Source organism: Notothenia rossii, assembly GCF_949606895.1.
Source record: "Notothenia rossii genome assembly, chromosome: 8".
NCBI classification, from domain to species: Eukaryota; Metazoa; Chordata; class Actinopteri; order Perciformes; family Nototheniidae; genus Notothenia; species Notothenia rossii.
This window is the reverse complement of record NC_136906.1, coordinates 67,031,300-67,056,107: the sequence shown is the minus strand read 5'-3', so window position 1 is coordinate 67,056,107 and position 24,808 is coordinate 67,031,300. Positions and strand designations below refer to the sequence as shown.

The 24,808-nt window shown below is 39.6% G+C and overlaps 2 protein-coding genes across 15 annotated transcripts in view; one reads left to right on the top strand and one right to left on the bottom strand.

Moving 5' to 3' along the window:
* LOC307015829 (angiopoietin-related protein 7) overlaps positions 1-24,808 on the bottom strand; it is a 72,880-nt gene that overhangs the window by 30,688 nt on the left and 17,384 nt on the right. For 3 of the 11 annotated variants that reach the window (XM_079644726.1, XM_079644723.1, XM_079644725.1), the window contains one exon: positions 20,970-21,029. The exons of the other annotated variants lie outside the window; for them this stretch is intronic. The gene's annotated coding sequence lies outside the window, so the exon portion shown is untranslated. The remainder of the gene's footprint in view (positions 1-20,969; positions 21,030-24,808) is intronic. 11 annotated transcript variants of the gene reach the window in all.
* On the top strand, positions 1,914-11,161 carry LOC307015996 (uncharacterized protein). 4 transcript variants are annotated; one of them, XM_079645039.1, is made up of 7 exons: positions 1,914-2,397; positions 2,700-2,803; positions 3,104-3,199; positions 8,122-8,356; positions 8,496-9,572; positions 10,293-10,461; positions 10,663-11,161. In XM_079645039.1, exons 4-7 carry the CDS (start codon positions 8,134-8,136, stop codon positions 10,790-10,792), a joined length of 1,599 nt encoding a protein of 532 aa, XP_079501165.1. In that variant the 5' UTR covers positions 1,914-2,397; positions 2,700-2,803; positions 3,104-3,199; positions 8,122-8,133; the 3' UTR covers positions 10,793-11,161. The 4 variants fall into 4 exon arrangements, with proteins under 4 accessions (XP_079501165.1, XP_079501166.1, XP_079501167.1 ...); XM_079645040.1 differs by having other exon boundaries at positions 1,915-2,397; positions 8,144-8,356; XM_079645041.1 differs by lacking the exon at positions 8,122-8,356 and having other exon boundaries at positions 1,920-2,397; positions 10,663-11,160.

Sequence of the window (24,808 nt, the reverse complement as noted above, 5' to 3'; positions counted from 1 at the left end):
GGGCGTTGTAGAAATGCTTGTGTGCACCACGACAAAGGAGCCTCATTCACTTTGCCGTTGTTTGCGTAGTACAGACACGTAAATGTAGCAAATTTCGTGACTCACTCCAACACGCACTGCGGTGTCAAGGAGTCGTGGTGGAGTCACGCATTCTGGTGAGACCAGGTTGTCTCTAAACCATGTTTATACTTTTTCCATATTTTATTCAGCAATTTGATCTCGCTGTCTGTTTGCCTGAGTGCTATACTGAACAAAAAGGAACCTTACTGAGATTCAGGAACATACCATTATTGTTTCAAATGGAAGCATTTAAAGCTGAGTGAGCTACGGAGGTATTTTAAGATTGTGTGGGTGCAGGAAGACAGGAAGACAAACAGACAAGTGAGGTGATAAGTTCATTGAGGCACCTTTTCCTAAGCACAGTCATTCTCTCTGCTTCTAATGAGAAACAAAAAGAAAATCAGATGCTTAACCTATAGAAGGTGACAAATTCAAGGAGGAAACATGATCATCAGGTGTCTGGCCATTCTCCTATTACATAATTCCCCTCAACAGTGATTACTGTATAGCACATGATGAGCCTCATTTCCCCCTTTAAATCAGTAAGTGACCGACTGTGCCCTGTATGAAAGCTCCTGCATTCATTATGCTTCTCAACTGATTTATGCAGGTTACAGCCCCCAAATCATTCATTTCTACATTGTGCAAACACAACTCTATGGTCTTTTATTAAAGGAGAGTACAGTCACGTATAATATTCCTAAGTAATCGCTAACCATAATAAGTCTTGTTTAATTTAACATTAGCCAAATGAATCACTTGGTAACACAACTTAATAACAGACTTAACCCAATCTGTCTCAGTTTAAGAATATTTCATTTGTACAGAAATATCTTTCTCAGTCATTTCACAGTAACTGCAGCTTTCCGCAGCCAGACAGATCCACAGACAAACCCATAATCAAAACTATAAATACAGCAAGAGGAAAAGTTAGACCACTCGATGATCTGGCTCTTAATGGATCAATTTACAAGTGTTGCCGACTGGGCAGCACATTCAAAAGCCTAATATCCATTTCAGAAAGAGAAGGGACATCTTGGGAACTGCTCAAGTCACACAGCAGAACAGAGTGGCACACCTTTTGGAGTTACAGATTTAATATGCAACACATCTGTAGCTTTACAAAATGCCTTTGAAAATACAACATTCTGCTCAATTACATGTACAAAAGAAACTTAGATTTTTCTTCAAACAACATACATGGCACATTACTGAATCAGGGAAGACCTAATCTCTATAAACAAATGATGCTTTAATATGCAGAATCTGTTAGCAACGTGACAAGATTGTTTAGCAAATGTTCTGGCCCTATCACGTTTGAGTGGGCTTTGGATTGATGCAATCCATTTTCAAAGCAATTCGTTTAGGAAATCTATTGGTCCATATTATTGCTAGCTACATCAGAACCCCCAAAATATGGACACAAGATATGGGAAACTGTAGAACACGCTGAATTTACAAACTGCTCGAGCTAGCTAGCAGTTTGTAAGCTAGCTAGCATGGCTATAACATTAGCTACACTGTAAAAAAAGTCCGTGAAATTAACAGGGAAAAGCTGTAAAATCACGACATCAAAAAACTGTAAATAGAGAAACAATGAAGCAGTGTTTAATTGACAGTAATATTTCGTAAAGTACTGAACCAAACAAAACTGTTAAATTCACATTAAGAATATGTTAAAAATAATTATATTTCATTGTATAATTTACAGATTACTGTGGTTTGAACACAGAAAAACTGTAATAAATAAAAAAATACAATACAGTTAAAATGACAACATGACAGTGTTAAAATCATGTTTTTTTATATTTTTTCATTCTTGAATATACTATAATATACTTACTTCTTATTTCTATTTTTTTAATACATATGTTTATTTTGAAATTGGAAATAACCCAGTACTGAGACATTTTTGGAAATTAAATGAGAATCCATAAAACAGCTGGCGTTTGGATTCTCGGGCCGCCCGGCTATTTGGAGTGGAATGCAGCCCACGGCAGACAGCCCAAACAGTAATCGAACGCGCCACTAACGGCCCGTCCACACAGCGGTAAATCTACTTTTTGAGTCTTGTATTTTTTTTTTATTGGGACAGCCTCTCGGCGGAAGTGACGCAAGCGGTCAACGAACGCAGCCTCCGAAGGAAACGGCCGCTGAACTGAGACACGCCTACTGAGCAGTAGAGTTTGTTTCTGTTATTTCATTGGACTATTTAATTATCGCGGGAGCAGCCACTTTTTGTAGGTTAACGGCTCAGTGCGCGGCCAAGTCTGTCTGCCACGGACCACGGAGCTATGTGCAGGTGCTCATGAGCGGAGGATCACATCTGTAGCACTGGTAAGCTAACCGTTTATTTTCTTCAAACTTCAATTATAACACGGTGTGTTGTCAGGACAATTCTGTTTGTGATTTATTGCATTTTGCAGTCATAGTAGTTATAACGTCTACTGACTGGGAGTTAATTTAAATAGTCTGGTAACGTTATTGAAGTATCATGCTAAAAGCTGAACTCTTTATTTTCGTTCAATTCATACTGTTGTGAAGCGGGGGGTTCGAAGCTACATCTGAGCGGGTTCAAATTTAACGGGCAGTTATATTATTTTTATATTGCTAAATATGATTACCTACCATTTTTGCAGGTTAACGGTTACGGCTCAGTGCGCGGCCAAGTCTGTCTCAAGTCTGCCTGCCACGGACCACGGAGCTGTGTGCACATGAGCGGAGGATCACATCTGTAGCACTGGTAAGCTAACCGTTTATTTTCTTCAAACTTCAATTATAACACGGTGTGTTGTCAGGACAACACTAACTTCTGTTTGTGATTGAGTGCATTTTGCAGTCATAGTTATAACGTCTACTGACCGGGAGTTAATTTAAATAGTCTGGTAACGTTATTGAAGTATCATGCTAAAAGCTGAACTCTTTATTTTCATTTAATTCATGCTGTTATGAAGCGGGGGGTTTGAAGCTACATCTGAGCGGGTTCAAAGTTAACGGGCAGTCGTGTTAGCGTGCTAAAAATGATTACCTGCCGTATTTGCAGGTTAACGGTTACGCGGCCAAGTAGGCCTCAAGTCTGCCTGACACGGACCACGTGGAGCTGTGTGCACATGAGCGGAGGATCACATCTGTAGCACTGGTAAGCTAACCGTTGAGGGGTTATGTTCTGCATTGCATAGGAACCCCTAAAAATGATTACCTGCCGTTTTTGCAGCAAAACGCTACAGACTTTGAAGGGTTATGTGCTGCATTCTAGAGTGCATAGGAACGAACCCCAGTGTTTTTTCAAATGTGTTGGCACGAACTGCAAGCGAACATTTTGTACTTACGCATCTTTTAAAGCTCACTTTTATCGGATTCACAATGTGCCTGCAGCCACTGCTAGAGCCATTGTTACAGATTTGAAATGTGCAATTTCGTTATGTGCGCGCCAATTTCAAACAGTGAAAGAACTTATATCCCACTTAAAAGATCATATAGTGGAGGGACGACCTGTGTTATGTCCAGTAACTGGTTGTACAAATACTTTCACTGTGAAATCGTCATTTACTGCTCATATGTCCAGAAAACACAGAGCATGTTCTGTTGATAGCATAAGTGACATGTACAGGGAAGCCATTTCTCCGTGTTCTGCACATGAAGATGCTTCCCAGAGCCCAAATGATGCAACAACAAATGAAAGCACTGATTTGACACAGCATTTCAATGAGACCTATCTTAGGAATGTATGCTTATTCTACTTAAAATTGCAAGGGCAGCTCCTTCTTCCAGCTTCAACAATACAGACCATTGTCGAAGAGATGCAAAATGTGCATGAGTTGGGACAGGATTACATTTTAAAGAGCCTGTGACACGATTTCCCCCCATCATCCAAACCCATCAATTTGAGTAAATATTGTCCCCTTGAAAACCGTTACTGAACTGATTTTGGATATTTGTACTTTGATAACCATTAATCTGCCCTTCAATGTTGACCATTTCCTGGATCTTCTCGGGGATTCTTCAAGTCCCGCCAAATTATGGGTGACGTCAATGCGGGCACAGCGCTCCAGCTGCACCGTTCAGGATCCCAGCATCTGCATGTAAACGCACGATGGCGCACACAGCAGCAAGCTCAGACAGCGATGACAGTTTAATTTTGAATGTGTCTGAGAGCTCATATGAGGCTGAAGGATCGGTTTATTTTGTATCTGTTAGAAGTTTAGGAATTAGGTGCGTCAATATGGGCGATCATACGGTCATGTAGCCAGTGGTGGACTGGGACTAAAAATCAGCCCGGGACTCTCGACCGGCCCACTTCGGTACAACTAGTAAATTGTCAACGGGGGGAGTGGGGGATGTGCTAGTGACTTATCCGACCGGCCCACTTCGGTACCGGCCCATCGGGATTCGTCCCGATGGCCCGTCCGCCACTGCACCCAGCCCAGCCCACGTAAACTGTCAACGGGGGGAGCCTCGCTGCGGGGAAACGGTGGACCTAGTGTCCCGATCGGAGTGGGAATAATAATAATAATAATAATAATAATAATAATAATCCGTGCATTTTATCCATTAATTTCCCCAACATTGTGGTAAAAAAAAACACACGTTTAATCCATGTTGGTGTACTACTACAACCAGTGGTGTAGTGGGGATGTTTAACTGGGTGGACGGGGTGGTGGGTGGACGGGAGACACTATGGACGCGCTCGTGAACTGTAAACGGGGGGGGGGGGGGCTTGGGGACCTCTGTGTCGCCTGTCAGCGCAATTTACATGATGCCGTTTAGACAATATAATAATAAAGGGCGGTGCCGGCTGTCAGCGAACCGATCCGGCCTTTCTGCGCGACTATCACTCAAATGCGGGACATAGTCTCAATGTGTGGGACACGGGACAAATAATAAAAATGCTGTGTGTGCAGTCCCGCACATTGCGGGACACCTGGTCACCCTACACACACAGTTCTTCCCCTCACACACACACGCTTCAAATCAAGTTGCATAAATGCTTGAGCTACGTTTTTATTATAATTACTGTGAAATCTGCCTATTATGTTTTCGTCATTATTACAACAAACACACACTTGCAACTGATAACACTGGCAATGATTTTAGATGTATATTAGACTATTAAAAAAAGAAATCATGCTTCAAATAAGTGGGGGTACGGCGTACCCCCGCGTCCAACGCCCACTACACCACTGACTGCAACTACAAAAAGCTAAGGTTTGTTTTCTCATCAGGAAATGCAGACCGGCTCAAACAAAATATTTTTACATCATCATCCTCACGATCATTTAATGTATCATATGTTCGCCGAATTGAAATGAAAGCACTAATAAATGTAGTTTCATCCACTTGAGTTTACAAAAATAATCGATTTGTTTTTATATCACATCCGAAGGGAGGAAATTCAGCAGCTCTCACTACCGATTTTTAATCCTAATTTAATCATCATCTTCACCACGATCATTTATGTTTATGTTCGCCGAATTGACATGAAAGCACTGACAAATATGAATATACTATAGTCAACTTCATTAAAACGTTATTAACGTGCCTAAACTCAGTAATTCACCATTTCTACGCATGACACCACACTTTGTCCGTGTTTGGCTCTCTCGCCGCACAGTGAAGCGTTCCCGCATTGACGTCACTTCCGGCTTCCCCCAAAACCTCAAAATGAGTCGAAGGAATTTTCCCGCGATGTTCGAAATTATTGATATTTATCGGAACGGTATCGCTTTTTCTTTTTTAAACTGACGGTTCGAGATTACTAGTAGCCCACTATTTCATTGCACAACAGTTGTTGGGTTCGTGTCACAGGCTCTTTAAGTAAACTACGTTCACTTTTAAAAGATGACATGTCTCTAACTGATGATGCTATTGCTAAAATCTGTGATTGTGTGAAGGATTCCGATCTGTTCTCAGTCTGTCACCAGGGACCACTGAGAACAACATATTCAAGAGCTCAGACATTCAAAAAGATGTTCAAATACATAGAGCCTAAAAAAGTTACATTAGGAAATGATGAAAATATGACACAAAGGTTTGCTTACTACATACCTCTGAAACAAACAGTAAGTGGCTTATTAGAATCAGAATTTTGGAAGAATTCAATGTCACAGCAGTCATGTGAAACAGACTCAGATGTTTTTGGTGACATAAGTGATGGACACAACTTTAAGTCCAACCAGTTCTTCATTGAAAATCCAGGATGCCTGAAGCTAATTCTGTGCCAGGATGCTTTTGAAATTGTCAACCCCCTTGGCTCTGCTAGGAAAAAACACAAAGTTGTTGCAGTCTATCTTTCTGTGGCAAATCTACCTGCTCATGTGCGCTCTAATACTGATCACATGTCCCTGGTTTTATTGTGTGGAGAGAATGACCTAAAACAATTTGGATTTGCTAAGGTGTTCTCAGATGTTAGTGGATTTAAAAGATTTGGAGGAAAATGGAATAGTTACAACAGTTGGAGACATGGTCAAAGGGGCTCTGTACTGCATTGCGGGTGATAACTTGGGTTCACACGGTATTGGTGGGTTCACTGAAAACTTTAGTCGTTCAAAGTACTTTTGCAGGTACTGTGAAATCACACAAAGTGAGTTTAAGAGTGATGATCCAAATGTATGTGGGCCACAGCGCACACCCGAAGGTTACGATTCTGCTGTTGCTGATCTACAAGTTGAAGACAGTCCACACATCAAAGGCATAAAGGCAAACTCTGTCTTCAATGCTCTGACATCTTTTCATGTTTGCAAGCCAGGTCTCCCACCTTGTTTAGGCCATGACATATTTGAGGGTGTCTTATCCTACGATGTTGCACTGTACTTAAAGTATTTTATTAAGAAAAAGAAATGGTTTACATATTCACTTTTGAACCGGCGCATAAAACAGTTCAAGTACAAAGGATCTGATGCTCTCACTAAGCCCTGTGCTGTCAACTCTGACGTATTCAAGCTCTCAGGTCAAGCCATTCAGAACTGGAATTTGTTAAGATTGCTGCCTGTATTAATTGGAGACAAAGTGCAAAATCCAGAAGATGATGTGTGGCAGTTGACTCTCCAGCTTAAAGATATTGTTGATCTGATTTGTGCACAAAAGATTTCGTTGTCACAGGTAGCCTATCTTGACATTACAATCCAAGAATATTTGGAAACAAGGAAGTGTTTCTTTCCTGAGAGTCCACTAAAACCAAAGCACCATTTCATGAGACCCTATCCGGCACTCATCTTGAAATTTGGCCCCTTGATTAGAGTATGGACAATGCGTTTTGAAAGTAAACACAGCTACTTCAAGAGATGTGCCAGGCATTTGAAAAACTTTAAAAACATCTGCCTAACTTTATCCGAAAGACATCAGATGTTTCAAGCATATCTTTCAGCTGGGCCAGGATGCAGTCAACTTCTGCAAGTCAAAGACAGTTGTAATTTTTACTCCAGTCTTTACAGTGATTCAATCAAACATGCAGTGAGAGAGTTTGGCTTTTCAGAAAACAATACTAGTGTTTCCACAGACATACAGTATAAAGGTACATCATATAAAAAAGGGCTTTTCCTTGTGTCCAAAAATGACGAGTCCATGGAGTTCGGAGAACTGCTCATTATTTTAAATCAAAAATGATTCAGCTGTGTATTTTGTGATGGATATACATAAAACTGACTATCATTCTGAATACCACCTGTACTCTGTGACAAAACAGAATGCAAGGTTGCAATGTGTTAACATTAACGACTTGGTCGAGTTTTATCCGTTACCATCATACATTGTTAACGGGCACCAAGTCATCCCGCTGAAACAGTGTGTTGTCAAAATAAACACGATATTGGCTACTGTGGTGTTGAAACCATTCTAACAATGCACATGTATGCTTAGGGAAAATGATCAAACACTATTTGAAAAATATTAAAGTGACAGCAGTTTTTGTTCTGCAATGTACAGAAATAAAAAGTATACATCCTCAATCACACCCTATACTCAAATTAGAGGTTCCTCTTATCTGTATATAATGTATGTACAGTATTACTTGACTAAATGTCTAATTATCTTTGTCTTTCATTTGTAATTTTGAAAACCGAAAAGTGTCGTTCTTCCATGATTCCAGAGATGACAGACATGGAGCAAACATTTATATGCAGTGCCATCACTGAGGTCTTGCCTGACCTTCCAGAGATGACAAAAGATATTTTGGAAGATACTTTACAATCCCTTGGGGTGGAGACCTATGAGGATTTCCAGTTTGTTAATGAAGCAGATTTGCTGTCAGCTTTGAGGCCAATTCAAGCCAGAAAAGTCCTTGCTGCTTGGAAGCTGAGATGTATGTATACTTGTGACTATTTTAGTACAGGATGCAACCAGTGCCCAAAGTGGCCTGCATAAAAGATACATCAGAAATATAGAAACATTAAAACTGTGTTCCTCATAACTCTTTTTGTTAATATGTGTGTGTTTTGCAGGCCAGACTCCTGAATCCAGCAGCTCATCTGTTGGTGGCTCGCCAGGACCTTCTGCATCCTTGATGTCCTATTCACCCAGAAGTTCATCCTCAACCTCTTCCGACAGCTGCAAAAGGCCTGATATAGACTGGATGGATAGCTTTGTGATACCGTGGGATAAGTTCCCAGAGGAACTGATGCAGACACTGGACAGAGGAAAACGACCTAGTCCACAAATGAGAAGAGAGATGGTACGGATTCTGGTGTGTGAAATGAAGCGAAAAAGTACTTGCTTAAGTAAAAGACACACTATTGAAGTTGCAAAAAAGATAGTGGCAAAGTATCCTACGTCTCTTCAAGACATAATAGAGGGAGACGTGATCAGGCCAGGGTATCACTCTCTGGTCAAGCAATTGCAAAATAGGATAGAGAATGTGAAGCGATCCACGACCCCAAAAATAAGAAAACGAAAGAATGGCACCGACGAGTCAGACACAGATGAAGTCCCTCCAGAAAAGAGAGCAGCAATCCAGGACACTTATGGGTGCATTAAATGGGATTTAAAATTCCTGCCCCTTGGAGAGACCGAAGAGAGCCAGCAGGAGAAAAAGGAAAAACTGAGGGTGATGTCTAAGCAAACTGATGTAAATCCAGAGGAGGTCAAACTTCTAATGAAGTCAACGTTCTACACGCAGCGTAAACAAGTCAACCAGGGGACAAATAAAAAATCCCTCCTGCAAGAGTGGCCGTTTTGGTTCGACGACCTTGGCATGGCAGTCCACTTCAAGGAACTCACAGGAAGTGAGCTTCAAGAAACTTTCACACGGAATTTGGATCTGAAGGGGAAACGACTCCTGAACTACATGAATACGGTTGCTGTGTACAAGAGCAAAAGGTTGCTACAGGCTTTAACCAAGTTCAAAGTGATGAGAGGAGAGCTAAGTGGTTGTTCTGAAGACGTCAAAGACATGGTGCTGCTTCTACTGTCCTACTTTGATGAGAAGGAAGACACGATGTTCTGTTATGTGGAGCACACATGCCTGGCAGGGGAAGTACAGATGGACCAAGTTCAGTTGACTCCCACCATTGTTGTGTGTGGTAAGTAAAAACGTTCACTACTTTTTTCTGTTCTTTTTGCCACCTCTTTCTCTCTTTTCTGTCTAATTTGAGACGTTTATGTTGCACAATGTTTTTTGTTACTGTAAGCTCGTAAAGGGCTAGTTTGGATGCTTATGGATACTTATCCATAGTCAGTGTATTACTTGCATGTCTTTGGAGGAACAGGCAGGAGTACGGGTACGTATGTAAAGCTGTGGATGGGTGCAGCAGCGAAACGTATTTTAGCCACCTAAAAATTCAGTTTACATGTACGCTATATTTAGAATATTGTCACAAATGTACCCTGCTGCTTCAGTCCCTATCAGAAACAGACTGTATAGCTGTCTGACAGCAAGGTAGAGCTTTGAAAATATTCTTTAATATAGCATACACTAAGAGTAATATTGTTTTAGTTTTTTTGGTGGCTTAACTATGTCCAGAGCAGTGCATTGCTTAGCTGTCTGCTGGTTCTCCTCTCTGTTTCTCCAAACTGTAGCTCCTACAACCCCCCTTCAAACAATATGAACTATCCCCTAAACTATCCCCTTTATCTCCCCTTAACCTGCAAATACACATACATACATTTTTGTATTGATGGTGAGAGCAATTTAACAGACCTTAAAATGTAATAACATATGTGCTAAAATTGTTTTGTGAAATGTTTCAGGAAGACAAGTCTTGTTTTAATTTAGTTTGAATTGTGTTTTTCTTCTTTTTTAGGACGATCATGCTATTCTTCAAAGCGATACATGCTGAGTGTGGATCGAAACATAGTACAGGACAACATCCCCTCCTTGGTTTCTGCCCTGTCCATGATGTTTGGGAGCTATTATTGCTTCAACATCGCCTACCCGTCAGAGCTGGCATCCACCCTGGAGTTTGTCCAGAGGTATGTGTTTTTTGGGATGGGTTTTATCCAACAATTTATTTTATTAAACTGCAACAAATCTAAAGCAGCTGCTTCAGTGAATTGGGGGTTAAGATAATTGTCATTTTGGCTTCAAAATAATAAGATTGATGTGAATTTTTTTGTTGTTAGGCAAGCTATTTCATTATTAATTCTGTTGTTTGTTTGTTTTTCTATTTTAAGGTGTTTTTTCTCCATCAACCCAGAGAAGGGCACCAAAGTGGAGAAGACACGCGCATCCCGTCTTCAGGTGAACCCGAGAGTCCTCACCTTGATACAGGAACTTTCGGACCATGAGTGGCGTGATGTCTGAATATGGACAGTAAGATCAATGGCATGTGGCGATGTGCCCAAGTTACAGTTTGTTTGATTGTTTAAATCGTAGTTAAAATTTGAAGTGCCTTTTTTCTAATTAAATTGTTCTTTTAACTAATTAAAAAAAATGCAATATGTAACTCTCAAAATGTCAAACTATTATTTTAAGGTCATTGTAGCCACTCTTGGGGTTTGCTGTTACAAAGTGAAGTTGCTTAAACAATCTTCGGTTGGTTTATGTGGATGTAAAAGCTCAGGACATCACTGTTGAGTGTAAAAATGTTGACGTGTTACACTCCACTGGGTGGTTTTGTTTTGTTTTTTGTTTTATAAACTTTATTTCCCATAAATCATTTGTAAGTAACCTCTCAACTTTGTTCAGCTTGAAGTTTGTTTATTGTGCAGCCCAGGGCTCTCGACTAACTTTTTTCACTATCCTCCCGGAACCTTCCCGAAATACAATCTAAACCGTCCCGAAATTAATGTGGACCGTCCCGAAATTTAAAATATGAGTTTTTCTACATTATCATTAGCTAGAATCATTCAAAGTGAGCTTTAACATAAATAAAACATCATACAAATCATTAGATCAGGGGTGGGGAACCTTTTTCCTCTCAAGGGCCATTTCAATGTTTTAAATATCCTTCGAGGGCCGTACAAATTATTGACCTCTGCTTAAAAATACTAAAATCACAGCCCATTCATTTCGCCTTTCTTTCATGCCGTGCAAAGAAAAAGCAACCTCTGAATCCAGATATCTCACCATGACTCGTGCATGCATTCACATGCACGGTTGTGGCATGACCACCAAAACAGAAAGTATATTGGACACAAGATATGTGCAAATGTATTTCGTTTCCTATCCATGTTGACATGATTTAAGTGGGGGGGAGACCTAACCTCCTCTAGGGGGGCCCTCACCTCCCCGGGAAGATTTTTTTTTAAATTTGAAGTTAAAAGCATCAATCTGGTGCACTTTGAGAGCAACATTAGGAGATCTATGGATACATCTCTCAACATCCATATGAAACAGAACTGTAAGCAGATGTATTTTTCTTTATAGATATTTTACAAATCACTCCCCTTTCAAACTGTATTCTTGTTTATTAATAACAACTTTTATTTACTGTCATATAGTATTTTATACCTGTTTACTTTATTCTCTTGTTTTTTAGAACTATAATGATCATATAAAGATGTGCCTTTACCTCACTGGTTGGAGAAAAAGCTTCTTATATTCGTTAGCATAGCTAGCTAACCAGATGCTAATAACAACAACGTTATTGACTGTATGATCAGTATGACAGATGAACAGATCGCCACTGGGCTTTCAACTAAAGACACAGCCACGCAGAAACTGCGGCATGTGTATGGCTCCTTATGGGTACTGCACTTTTTGGAAGAGCCGAAGCAACGTTCTGGTGCTCCCCTGCCATGCTCCCCTGTCAGACGAGACATATGCCACGTGATGACACGTTAGGCTCGTGTTGTGTTCAAGGACCCTGACCGTGGTCAGGAAAAACAGGCACTTGCCTGTTTAATTTTTTTGCGGTCTAGATCTCTTTAATTTTTTTCTTTTTTGCGTGTGTTTATAAATTGCCTCGAGGGCCGTAGCAAATGGTCTCGCGGGCCGTATACGGCCCGGGGGCCAGAGGTTCCCCACCCCTGCATTAGATGATAATTCATCAACCTTTTTAAGTAAATCAGAGTAAATCAGTCAATCACATAAACAAAGGCCAAATATATCTAAACAAACACACAAACGAGAAAATTACTCTAATATTGAATCCAAGCAAGTCCCATCCAATTAACAAAAAAATCCAACACTCTGTCCTGAAGACAGAACCCCGAGTAACCATTAACCAGGATGACAGTCTGTAACACAGTCAGGAGACCTTCACAAACTGCCCCGCCCCCTCGCACACAGACGGGAGAGAGATCTCGTCTGGATTAGAAAGCTCGAAAATACATCATAGACGCATGTTGTAGTCTTATTGCATATTAGAAACGGAGTTGGCGAAACTAAAACTGCCATATAATGTTTATGTAGCAATAATACATATGATATATATTTTTTAAATGTCTCCAGTACCGATACAAATCAGATAACTTCGGAGCTTAACGTTACCACTGTCTTTAATAATTCCGGCCTGGGGACCGTTTAATACCGGGGCTCGGTACCCACCCCTACATGGGGAGAGGCGCAGCATATTGCTAAGGACTAAATATGATGGAGGGTTCTCATCTCAGCCTTGTTATTACATCCCATAGGGGATGAAGGGGAGTAAGTAAATAAAGAGGCCGGGGCTCCAGGGTCTGGTTCCTCTGTGCGTTTTTGTGATGTAACTGTAAAACATTTCAGAATTCCTCCACGGGATGCCATTGTCATTGTACATCACTCAACCCGCGAAATACACACACTCAGAGCCATATAATAGATAAATGGCGCTGCACACACTCAGTACATAGCTAGACCCGCAAATTTGCGGGCCAGGAATTCGCGGGCACTGGCTGACAGCCAGCGGCACAGCTGTAGCTACGTACTGTGTGTGTGTGTGTGTGTGTGTGTGTGTGTGTGTGTATGTATATATTTTGCGGGTTGCTAAATGTTTTGTGCGTTTATGTTGACAAGGAGGTTTAATAACTGTGTGCTACACAAAACGTGCAGTCAGTTTCATTTTCATCGCCGTTCATCTCTCGTCCCAAATTCGTCCCAAAATATTTGTTTATCCTCCCCGACACTATTTTTTTCGACGACGGGACATCCTTAAGCTCGAGCCCTGGTGCAGCCTTAGTTTGTATGTTTTACCAATATGTATGTTGAGAAATGACAGATGTTTTTGATCACTGCTATTATATTCTTGGAAAGGCAAGTTCTTGTTGGAATTTTTTCAATTTTTAATACAGTGGCTCTTGAGGTTTATCTAGCTTTGCATTTTTAATTTTAAATGCTTAATCTGTGTACCCTGGATTACATTCTTCACATTTCTGGTAATAGTCAAACATATATATATATACGAAGGCAGTGTAGTTTAAATGAAATCTTTCAATCTGACTAATGTATAGGAAAAACATTTTTTTCCCACTGAGCAATAATCCTTACAGGCGCTTTTATACTATATATTTGAGATTGTTATTCATAAAACAGTTTTTGCTGCATTTTAATTGTAATAAATACATTTTACAGAAAATTAAAATTGCAGTAGTTAGAGGTTGCTTTCACCGTAAAACTCGTCATTACTACGGCAAAATACACTAAATTATACACAACTTTTGATTACAATTTGCGGGAAAATTCAGTTAAATTACAGCATTACACTGATGCTTTTACAGTTAAACAGTGTTATTTGTTTGGTATTTTTCTGTTAAATTTAATGGGATTCAATGTACAATAGACAACAGCTGCATGTAAATCTTACTGAAATAATCAGTTTAATAGCAACGTGATCTTGCTTATTCAGCAGAAAAGGGCTGTTGAAATTACAGATTTAAAATGTAAATTACAACTGTTTTAAACTGTAAAATATACACGTTGTTCTGTAAAGTTGTTTACAGTTTACCATATTTTTTACATCATTATTCTGGCAACAAAGCTGCCAGGTTTTTACCGTAAAAACAACGGGGTTTTTTTTACAGTGTAGTTTGACAGTGCATGGCTACAACATTAACTAGCTATATGTGATATGAGTGAAATGTTTGATGAGAAACCATTTTTTACATGATATACTTGCAGGTCTGATGTGTGAGTTTTATTCATCAAAAGTGGTAATTCAAGTATTTATGAACATAACATGTTGAGCATAAATTACCCATAAAACCTACAGTCAGAATAGGATTGAATCAAATGTCGCTGAAGGGATGTTATGAGGATTCACATCATTTGAGTTGTCGGTCTGTTTCAGAGTTTGTGCTCATTTCCCTTTCTCCAAATTTTACGAGAATAGGAGTCTCCCTCTGTGCCGCCGCTTACAGGCATGAGACAAAGATAATGAAAATTACATTCTTGAATTAAATCAAGGGTTATATTTCAGACGGATGAGAAGGGTAATTTAATTCCCCCAAACTCAGGGGTCATTTGTGGTAACAAATACAGGAGCCTCCAGTCTGTCATCTCTCTGCAGACTAAAATCTTTTGTTATGTGTTTGTCAGCATTATAGATGACGGCATAACATATAAAAGAATCACAAGCGTACTCAATCAGATTTTAATGAAGGATATCACTTTAATGTCAATAACTCTGTTGTTACTGTCAGTGTGACGGATTATTATCTTCTACAATGCAGCAGCTATAGTGAGAACAGTGTGTATGGTAAAGGATTATGTAACACAGAAAGGGCATATTTTAGTGCTGCCTCAGCATGTTTCATAATAAGTGTGGGTGCATGAGTACTACGATATGTGTTGTGATCAAACATTGCTGCAAAAGGTTCGGATTACTTTAATTAAAATCCAAACGTGTGATCCCTCTTATTGGAGACTTTTTTCCTTTGACAAAACAACATGACTTCTAATTGGCTGCTGCTCAGAGTTGTACTGCGACCAAAGCACGTCTGTTTTTGGTGGCACATCAGTGGCTGACCAATTTCTGCTTTAAACGAGTAGGTAGGATTTCTCTTTAACTGATGACATTTTCCAGTTTTCTTCATGGTTCACAAAACATCCTGAGAAAGATGCTGAATGCATAAATCAATTTGATGATTTTTACTTTGGACACACCAGTGAATCCTGATGGTAATACATCTTGCTCATCACACCAAATAAATACACATTAATATTAAGGCTTAAAAGATGAGGAAGTTATAGTGGAATATGTAGTGTATAGAAAGAGAGCAAAGCAATATGGTAACCTTTGTGTACAAGGACACACTCTCTCATCATTAAATTAATGTAGATGCCAATATATTGCTCCATCCAATTCCATCCAAGGAAAAAGACGCCCTTCACCTGATCAAAAAGAAACTCACTCATTCTAATTTATTGAAAACAAAAATTAAATGTTGTGGTGACATTTACGGGACATAATTCACTGTTTTATAGTGTGTGTTGCACCAAGGACGAGTTAGTGGGAGCATTGTTGTTGTGGTTATGCTAGCTTGAGAGCTGCAGCAAGCAGTTGTATGTATCCTAAAGTAAAGTATGGAATTCTATACTGAACACACCGCCTCTGACTCCCTTTCATCGGCTCTACAATGTATTGTTTTTTTAAACAGGTGAACCGTAAGCTTATATCTTAATATCAAGTTGTTATCCTTTAAAAGTCCATCTGAAACAGCTAAGAAAAAGAGCTCGAATGCAAAAGCCTCACAATGGAGATGGGCTGGTAAACACACTGCCACTGGAAATGGGAAGCATTTGAAGCGATTGAGTATGTGGTGAGGAAGGTTCGGTGACGGGAACGACGGAAAAGGAGGTACTGCAGGTCAGGAGAGAGAGGCTGGATCTGCAATGATGGGGGAGTTTTTTTAAGTCTAAAACTATAATTAACACACTATCAATTGAATACTAAGAGCTGGCTGGAGTTGTGAAACAATCATGGTCAATATATCTTTGAATGTTTTTTAAAGAGTTTTTTTTAAGGGAATATAAAGATATCTTTTGGGAAATAACAGACTGCTTTTTGTTCCAGCCGATTGAAACAGTGAAGCTCAACAGTGTATTTTTTAACGTCAATGGAAATCTCTGACTCAGAGGAGTAAACAATATCCGACTGTGACTACTCAATAGTATCAATTTATTTTTGTTTTTTGTTGTGGACAGTAAGAAAAATATAGAATAACCACAGTGTAGTCTCTGCAAAAAAGATCCACAAGAGATTAAAATCCCTGAGAAAAAGAAACTTGAAGATGATGACAAGTGTAAACATTAATTAACATATTAGTCTCAGAGAGCCAGGAGGCTTGTTGTTCCGCGGAAATATTGCGCCTTGTTGTTTTTCACTCTCACATAATGCTTTGCCTCAGCTAATGAAGCTTGAGATACCTGCAGTGTCTGGGGAAGAAACATTTGCAATTACAATCCAAACCATGGTTGGTCCTGAAAATTAACTTAGGCAATTGGCGAGACAGCCACAGCTGCAGTGTTGTAAATGACATCCGAGTCACACTGCGGGAAAACGGTTGTGTACCTCTCCTCATCACTCAACATTTGAAAAAGCACTTGTTACGAAGTTAGTTTGAATCCATAAACTGTGAAGTGACACTGAGATAGAAAAGACTAAAGACGGGAGAACAGGAGCGGGACACCTCAATGAGGCATGTTAAAAACATTGTACTAGAATTGTATTTCTACTATAAGCAGCTAGCCACTGGCATCCAGACAAAAAGTGTAACTTAAAAGATCATTCTAGACTAATATAATGTGTTGCCTGTTGAACGTAAACAGAAGGCTATGGATTAACACCGAGTTAGCCCATATCTGTTTCCTGCCAGTTTAATTTCCACACAGATGGCACCTGCTTTCTGGCGAGATAGCAAAAAGGGCACAATAAAATGAGACAACATGTTGGAGATTAACCGCAAACACTGCTCAGCCGTCTCCCCATCCCTATTCTTTGTGTCTGTGCGCAAAAGGGTAAGCTATATCTGCTGTGACGTAGCCTACATGGCATGGAGCGCTGCAATCTCACACCCACACTATTCATCTAACTGGTGTGTAGCACAAGGAGAGTTTGAGGAGAGTTTAAAAGCAACGATAAAAAAATATGGCTGGTCGATTCAATAGCACAATATGAGAATGTAAAACCCTTTCAACTAATTGTACCATACATATAGATAATGTCTCTCATCATGTCTACATGTTAATATTGGATGGTGCCTTCCAAGTATGTGCCATCGTTATCCTACAGATAATGAGCCGTTGGGCTGCTGTGCATTGCATCCAAAAAGAAACGAGTAACAAAATCACTGTGAGGTTGCAGTGTTTCCCCTAGGATGGAGTCATAGCAGCGGTGCTAAGGCACGTGGGCCAAGCATAATGTGAGCGCGGTGCGTGTGGAATGTTTTAGTGTGTGCGTGTGCAAAGTGTGCCCCGCCAATTTGTTTCTATGTGTCAGCACAAGAAAGGCTCTTGAGGCCTAGTACCAGGGCCGGTTCTAGACAATTTGCTGCCCTAGGTGAGATTTTAGGCGACATTTTATTTGTAAAGAATAAATGACAAATCTCTACAAAAGACAAATACACTGCAAAAACAGAAACTTATTAACATAGGTAATAGACGTCAAAATGGCTTCAAATGTATTCAGTATTGTATGAACATGTTGGAATTGGGGGGTGGACGTCACATCCTCTAGGGGGGTCCGGGGGTATTTCCCCCCGGGAAGATGTTTTTTTTGAACATTTTACAGTAAAATGCTTCAATCTGGTGCACTTTGAACACACAATTACTAGAGACCTGATCTAGGGTGTACAACTCTAAAACGCCCATATGAAAAAGATCGGTTTACATTTTAATAATCAAATAAGTATGTGAACATAACCAATAACCTACCATAGCCAATAAAAAATAAATGTAGCTTATTTTATTTTTGTTGTTCATTCATATCTTATTTTACCCAGTTAACATTTATTTATGCATATTTTTGTATCTCTCCAACTTTAAACGATATTTTTGGTTTACTGTCCTATAGTATACATTGGAATGATTTCAAACCTGTTTTTATTTATCCTAATAATTATAAAGGAGTGCCTTGGAAATATGTGTTTACATAATTTGTGGTCAAAACGTTTGAGACCCACTGAGATAACTTAGACTAAAATTAACTATCTAAATACTCAGAGATTCCTTTACCTCACTGAGCCTCTCAGTCTGACAGGATAGCTCTCCTCCACCCTGGTTGTAGAAACATCTACTTCTTATATCCGTTAGCACAGCTAGCACCAGATTCTAATAACAACAGCACCGGTACCGGTGCGCCCTCTCCCTTGCTCGCTCTCTCGCACGCTCGCACTTTGGCTGTGAGCTGCGGGCGCCTGATAAGCCAACATCCCCCACTTTCATCACTTACACCATACAGGGCAAATTAAACGTGTAACCGGGGTGAAAAGGGTGTTACATTTACTTAATTATGAATGTTGTTACATCAAGGCCGAACATTTGGATGAGCGCCAACGGTCAAAAATGTTTTTTCCCTCCCAGAGCTACCAGCGCACCGCCCCCCAGATCTGGCGCCCTAGGCCAGAAATGGGCCCTGCCTAGTACATACAGTGGCAATGTCTCAACATTTAGCAAAAATACACCTTTATTGAACATACAGTAACACAAATACTACAAATCCACATCACAAACAATCAAAAATGAAAAAGGGTCACCACTTATTATTATTTTAAGAAAAAAAGAATATATATATATATATATATATATATATATATATATATATATATATATATATATTTTTTGGGTACCTGGCTGGCGCCCCCTAACAGCGGCGCTCATATTTCAGCAGCGGCGCTGCACCGCCACTATTTGTATATAGGGGAAACACTGGGTTGAGCTTTCCTATCATATCCCACGTAATAATGTCTTTGGGCAAGACCTTGTTATGCAAGTTGCAAAACCCCAAGCACACAGGCTGCAGCATCTTACGCTCAAAGGATCCAGTATCTTCAATGGACTTCTGCCATTTGTCTCCACAGTTTCATTCTGTTTGAAAGAAAAAAATCAAAAGAAACCACAGAAGAAAATTTCTGCGGTTTGCTGATGTTGTTGTTGTAGTTAGGGAATGTGTCCGCAGGGAAGGACATGGTTGGAGGTAAATATATGAGCGCAATTTACTTGTATGGATTCTCTAGTTCAGCTCTCAGACGTTTATCGATTCGTTTGTCATTTTCTCTGAGCGCTGTTTGTCAGTCGCCTGCGAAGAAAGAGGCAATTGATAAGGCGCTGAGCTAAAAGCAAAATGAAGATTCCCCTCCGGAAGTGTGTCTGTGTGCGTGTGTGTGTGTGTTTGTGTGTGTGTGTGGGGGGGTGTGTCTGTGTGTGTGTGCTACAGACATCAAGGGAGTAGCAACAGGACCTAAAAAAAGTATTAAACCCATCAGTTTTCAGTTGCAAACACACCTTATTAATTAAGCAATCAATCTACTGAGTCGCTTTGAATTCAAACCATGAAAGAAAGATGTCATTCTGTCAGTGTTATCAAAAGTGCCCATCATTTTACCACACACAGTGCTATTATTTGAAAAGCGGGTATGTGCGTGCGTGCGTGCATGTGTCTGAATTGCACTCTGAAATCCTCCTTGTCAAACAAACCACCCCAAAGGAAATGTTTCTTATTTTCTTGGTGACAGGATGCAGTGCTGATCTCATATTAATCTTGGATCCTGCAGACGGAAGAAATAAAAGGCTGGAAAGAGCAGATTGGTTATCTTTGTTGCAAAGGAAGAACCAATACTGTCTATTATCATCCTGAAAAGCATCGAGCTTCAACAACAAATGAAAGAAATATGGTTGAAAAGTGAAGGCTATGACCCAATGTGTGACATATGTTGCATAACTCTCGTCGACTCATTCCAAGCAGTATTCTCACAGCAACAGCTGATGGAGATCCATACCACTTGCACCTCATTAAAGCTCATTGTTTTGTTATTATAATACATTCCCTCGAAGACACCAATGCCAGGACTTAATTTATCATACCAAAGCCTCTCACCTAGATCCCCCCACCTTTTCCCCGCTTTGCCTGTTTCAACTGCCTAGAGAATTGACTACACTTTTCGTGTTTGTCACAACTTGTGGCTTACAGGCTTTATCAAAATGAGAACAGCCATAAAAACATGTCATATCAATGAAAAAAAAGAACACTCCTAAAGTCTTTTCAAGTGACCTTTTTCAAAAATGAGGATGATTTGCAGACAAGCTGTACAGACACACTCGGTTAAAATCAGCTGTTTATGGCCCTTATGTGGTTTGTGATTAAATGAAAGCATCTGATCTGCTACCCTTCAGAGGCCTTTTGAGACAACATTAAAGTTTTATAATCTTATTTTTTGATGAATTACACTCTCATGGCCACTTACAACTGCATTCTGCACTCACAGCCCAGCGGATATCTCCTCATACCAGCTTTCAGCCTTTTGTTCAAGTGTGTGTGAGAATGTGTGTGTGTGTCAGCTCAGTCAGCAATACCCTTGTCAGCTCTCACATTAATCTTAATTAACCCCCCGTTGCGTAAGTGTACCGGTGGGATAGGTGACACTGACATCTCTGTGGGCGGTGAAGATCACGGGGACATCGACATCTGAGGTAAAAAACAAAAAATCTGAGTGTCACAGTCACATCTTTCAAACATGTCTTAATAAAATCAACAGAAAGTTACTGTTGGGTGTTTATTCCTCATATTATAATAAAAATAACTATGGAATCTGTGCAGTTTTTTTTTATTATCTCTGGCGGCCCCAGGTAGCCTTCCAAGCTTAAGACCAGAGAAATGTTCACGTTTTCTCATTCCCTTCAAAGTCCACACAGCATGTCTAAGCCCATTGATGATGTTGCAGTCAGTGTCCAACTGTGACATTCTCTGCCTGAAGTTTATTCAGTCTCTTCACCGACACTGTAAGTATTACTGAAAATCTCTATTTTCCCAAGTGTTATTTCTGTTATTCTCATTTCAGGTTCTCACTTTATAAGCATAATAGACACTTTCAATGTTTAGCACTGTAGAGTGTTTTCATACTGTACTATTCCACACTTAGTTAGGATTCACAATTTGGAGACCTGCAGACTACCATTAACTCTCCATAGATTCATTAATCTTGTCACCAATCTACATTATAAACCAATCACTCTAACATAATATGATTTGCCTGAAACCATATAATAATGAACCAAATTACAGTATGTATTTCAGTGGGTGTCTTTTGACATATACTGTATATAATCTGTAAGAAAATGTCTGTCCTGCCCATACCATTTGAATGTTCTTTGTCATGTGTCTTGTGATGAACATGAAGGCTTCAATCTGAAATGCATTGGCCTCACAATAAATGTGTCCTTTGTGCTGCAAGTGTTGCTGTTTTGGGTTTTCACCTCTCCAGACTATTTTCATCAGTTATGCAAGAGACCTGTGTGTGGGATTGTGAAAAGAGAAGAGAAGAACTTCGTATTTCATGACCCTTCAAGTGCTCTCCTCAAGCAGAAACCCAGGTGTAATACAGGGATGCTCTTTGTTGAAGGCTGACTTCTGATTTTTATTTAGCTAAAAATCAATAGTCGGCAAATTAAGTCAAAGAGCAGAGAAGCATATACTGTAGCAAATCATTGGATCCTTACTAAATAGAGTAATGTGTGTACAGTATAAGAGGGGATAAAGCAGTAATGTTTAATTATCAAGTGAAAACCCCTTGACCTTAATCACTTAAACTCGTTAATATTTCTAAAATTGTCGATCATGTGCCAAAGTTGCCTTCCACCGCCTGATGAATACCTGAGCAGCAAACACTTCTGTGTCACCTCCCCTGCTTTTTAGGCTTGTATAATTCAAAGCACTGCAGGCACCTGAGTTTATATTCTCTGAATGGATTTAATGGAAATGCATGTGTGTGCGTTTGCTTGTTTTATGTCTAAACACACATCGCACAAGTTCCTTTCGCTCACGTGTTTACTACGATTGATTTCCACAGGGCTCAGTCGAATAAGCAGGAGATGAAAGACTCTTGTCCGCTGTGAAAGCAAAGTTATTCTTTTTTAGCTCTATCAGCTATAAAGAGCCAGTGAGTGGATGCAATGCATTGTTAAGCACAGCTTAATGAGGGAGAAGCTTCTGACCAGCCTCAATTACAGAGACTGTTTCCACATCAGTGCTAACTATATATAACTATATTATCTGTTCAAACCCACGACCCCTATCAGAAGCACTGTGGGTTATTTTGTCTCTTTAGAAACGTTTTAAAACCTTTTCCCGGGAGATTAACTTTACTTTTCATATCTTGCCTCACAAAGAGGAGAGTGTATACATGTGTAGAGCCTGTCATATCCAGTGTGTCAATTTGATTATGTAGACACTACATCTAAAAGCAATCTTATTATATCCAGTAAATGCTTCCTGCTGCTGTAAATACTGCTGATAATCCTCTGCAGGATGAGAAAACTACAACCTCAGAGGAAATGGTTCAGGTGTAATCAGCAGGATTTTGAGAAGCAATTTGTTTGAGATACCTTGAAGTCTTTACAGTGCAAGATTGCTGGCAAAAGTATAAAATATGAATGTCGTATCGACGTTAAACTCTTTCCACTCTCAGCATTACTGTCTGATGAAGTTGCTGATCATCTGTGTTTGGAGCTTCTTCTTTTCTTCAGCTATTGTTGTCAGATTTGAACTAGGAGCACCTTGGTATTTTGTATGGCTCTGCATTAATAAAGGAACAAACTGATTTCCAACCATCTGTTCATGAGATACAATTATTTTTTGCATTGTTGTATGTTCTAACTTTGAAAACAAAATAACAAGCACGGCATTCTATATACTGCATGACATTTGAATTGGAGAGTCTTTGGAAATAATGTATTCTTAAATTGTTAAATCTTCAAAGCTTATAATTTAAATTCTAATTAACATAAATTGTTTGTAAGAAAGCACTTTGTGAGCACCTTTTGGTCCCATGGGAACTGTAAAATGGTTCACTACAACAGTGTGTGCATTTTCCTGTGACATTAGGACAGATTGCTATGGTAATAGAGTCCATTAGCACAACAATGTCACCGATAATAAGATTACTGTCATGTTACAAAAGCCATGTGTTCCTGCGGCAGGTGACGTTCTGTTCGAGAGACACAGTCGGCAAATTAGTACAAGAGATGCCGAGGCGTGAGTTCATACCTCATGAGGAGACTAATAACGAGATGGAAAAAGACACAAATGGGTTCGTTAAACCAGAAACACTACATTAAACTCTACCTGAGCATGTAACTGCTTCACATAAAGTTGAAGACGTATGCAAATGGATAAAAATAAAAGTTTAGTCTGACTCAGGCTCATTACTTCAGAGTCACATTGAGCCATTTATTCTTGCACATCTACCTCGTATTTATAGATAAGACGCTTTCAAAGTCAATGGAAACTCAGGTCATTTAACTTATAACTGTATTCAAATGCTTCATTGTGTGTAGCTTCACCGCACAGTTTGATAACAGATAGCAAACCAACATGAGCGAGCAGGCAATTTAGAGATATGCCTCATGTCTCATTATATGAGGCGTGTATGGCTTGGCTGTAATGGCTTCTTTAATACAAGTAGAGGCTTTTAGATTGATTTTGTTCCTCTTTTGACCTGATAAGAAACACAATCATGCTGTCAGACTGCAAATTACACCAAAGCTAGGAAATAATTAAAAGTAAGAAGAAACATAAAAGGATGAGACGGAATGGTTATGAATTTCCAGCATCTTTATCATGAGGTCAAGATAGTTTCACTTAATATTCAGAGGCTAAGAGTGGGAAAATCAGATATGAGTGTTTCAAAGAAGCAGACAAAAGACAGCCCTAAAGCAAAGCAGCTAGATGTCTACAGCTAGAAGTGTTGTTGTTCTGCTGGTAAAACATGTCAGCATTATCATTGAAAGCCATTTTTAGGTATGTTCCAGCCGCAGAGAACGTTTTAAATGAAATGTGTGTTTCCACTTTGCCTGAGTGCTCATAAATCTTCTCTGGCTGACCTGACCTCTGAGCTCTCCTGAAGACATACAACAAAAAGAGAATCTAACCAATCACTGGGATTAATAGTAGCATATATGCAGTGGTGAAAAGTACAGTTACACAAGTATCGTACTCAATTATAAAGATTTACATACTTGTACTGTGCCTGAATGTTTCCATTTTATGATAATATGTACTTCTGCTACATCTCTGAGGTAAATATTAAACACTTCTCAACATCGATTAAAAAACGTTGTAGATTCAAATCAAAGATGCATCAAATAAATATGAAAATCAGACTTCTGGACTTATTACTGTTGGCAGAGAGAGAAAGGAAAACAAGGGGAGACTGAGGGATTTGCAAATGGTGAAAAGGATACGAAGAA

Bases quoted from the DNA above. Each gene is read 5' to 3' on its own strand.
- LOC307015996 (XM_079645038.1), top strand. From the start codon at position 8,074: ATGTCTAATTATCTTTGTCTTTCATTTGTAATTTTGAAAACCGAAAAG. The intron at 8,357-8,495 runs GTATGTATACTT...TGTGTTTTGCAG, and splicing joins TGCTGCTTGGAAGCTGAGAT to GCCAGACTCCTGAATCCAGC. The intron at 9,573-10,292 runs GTAAGTAAAAAC...CTTCTTTTTTAG, and splicing joins TCCCACCATTGTTGTGTGTG to GACGATCATGCTATTCTTCA.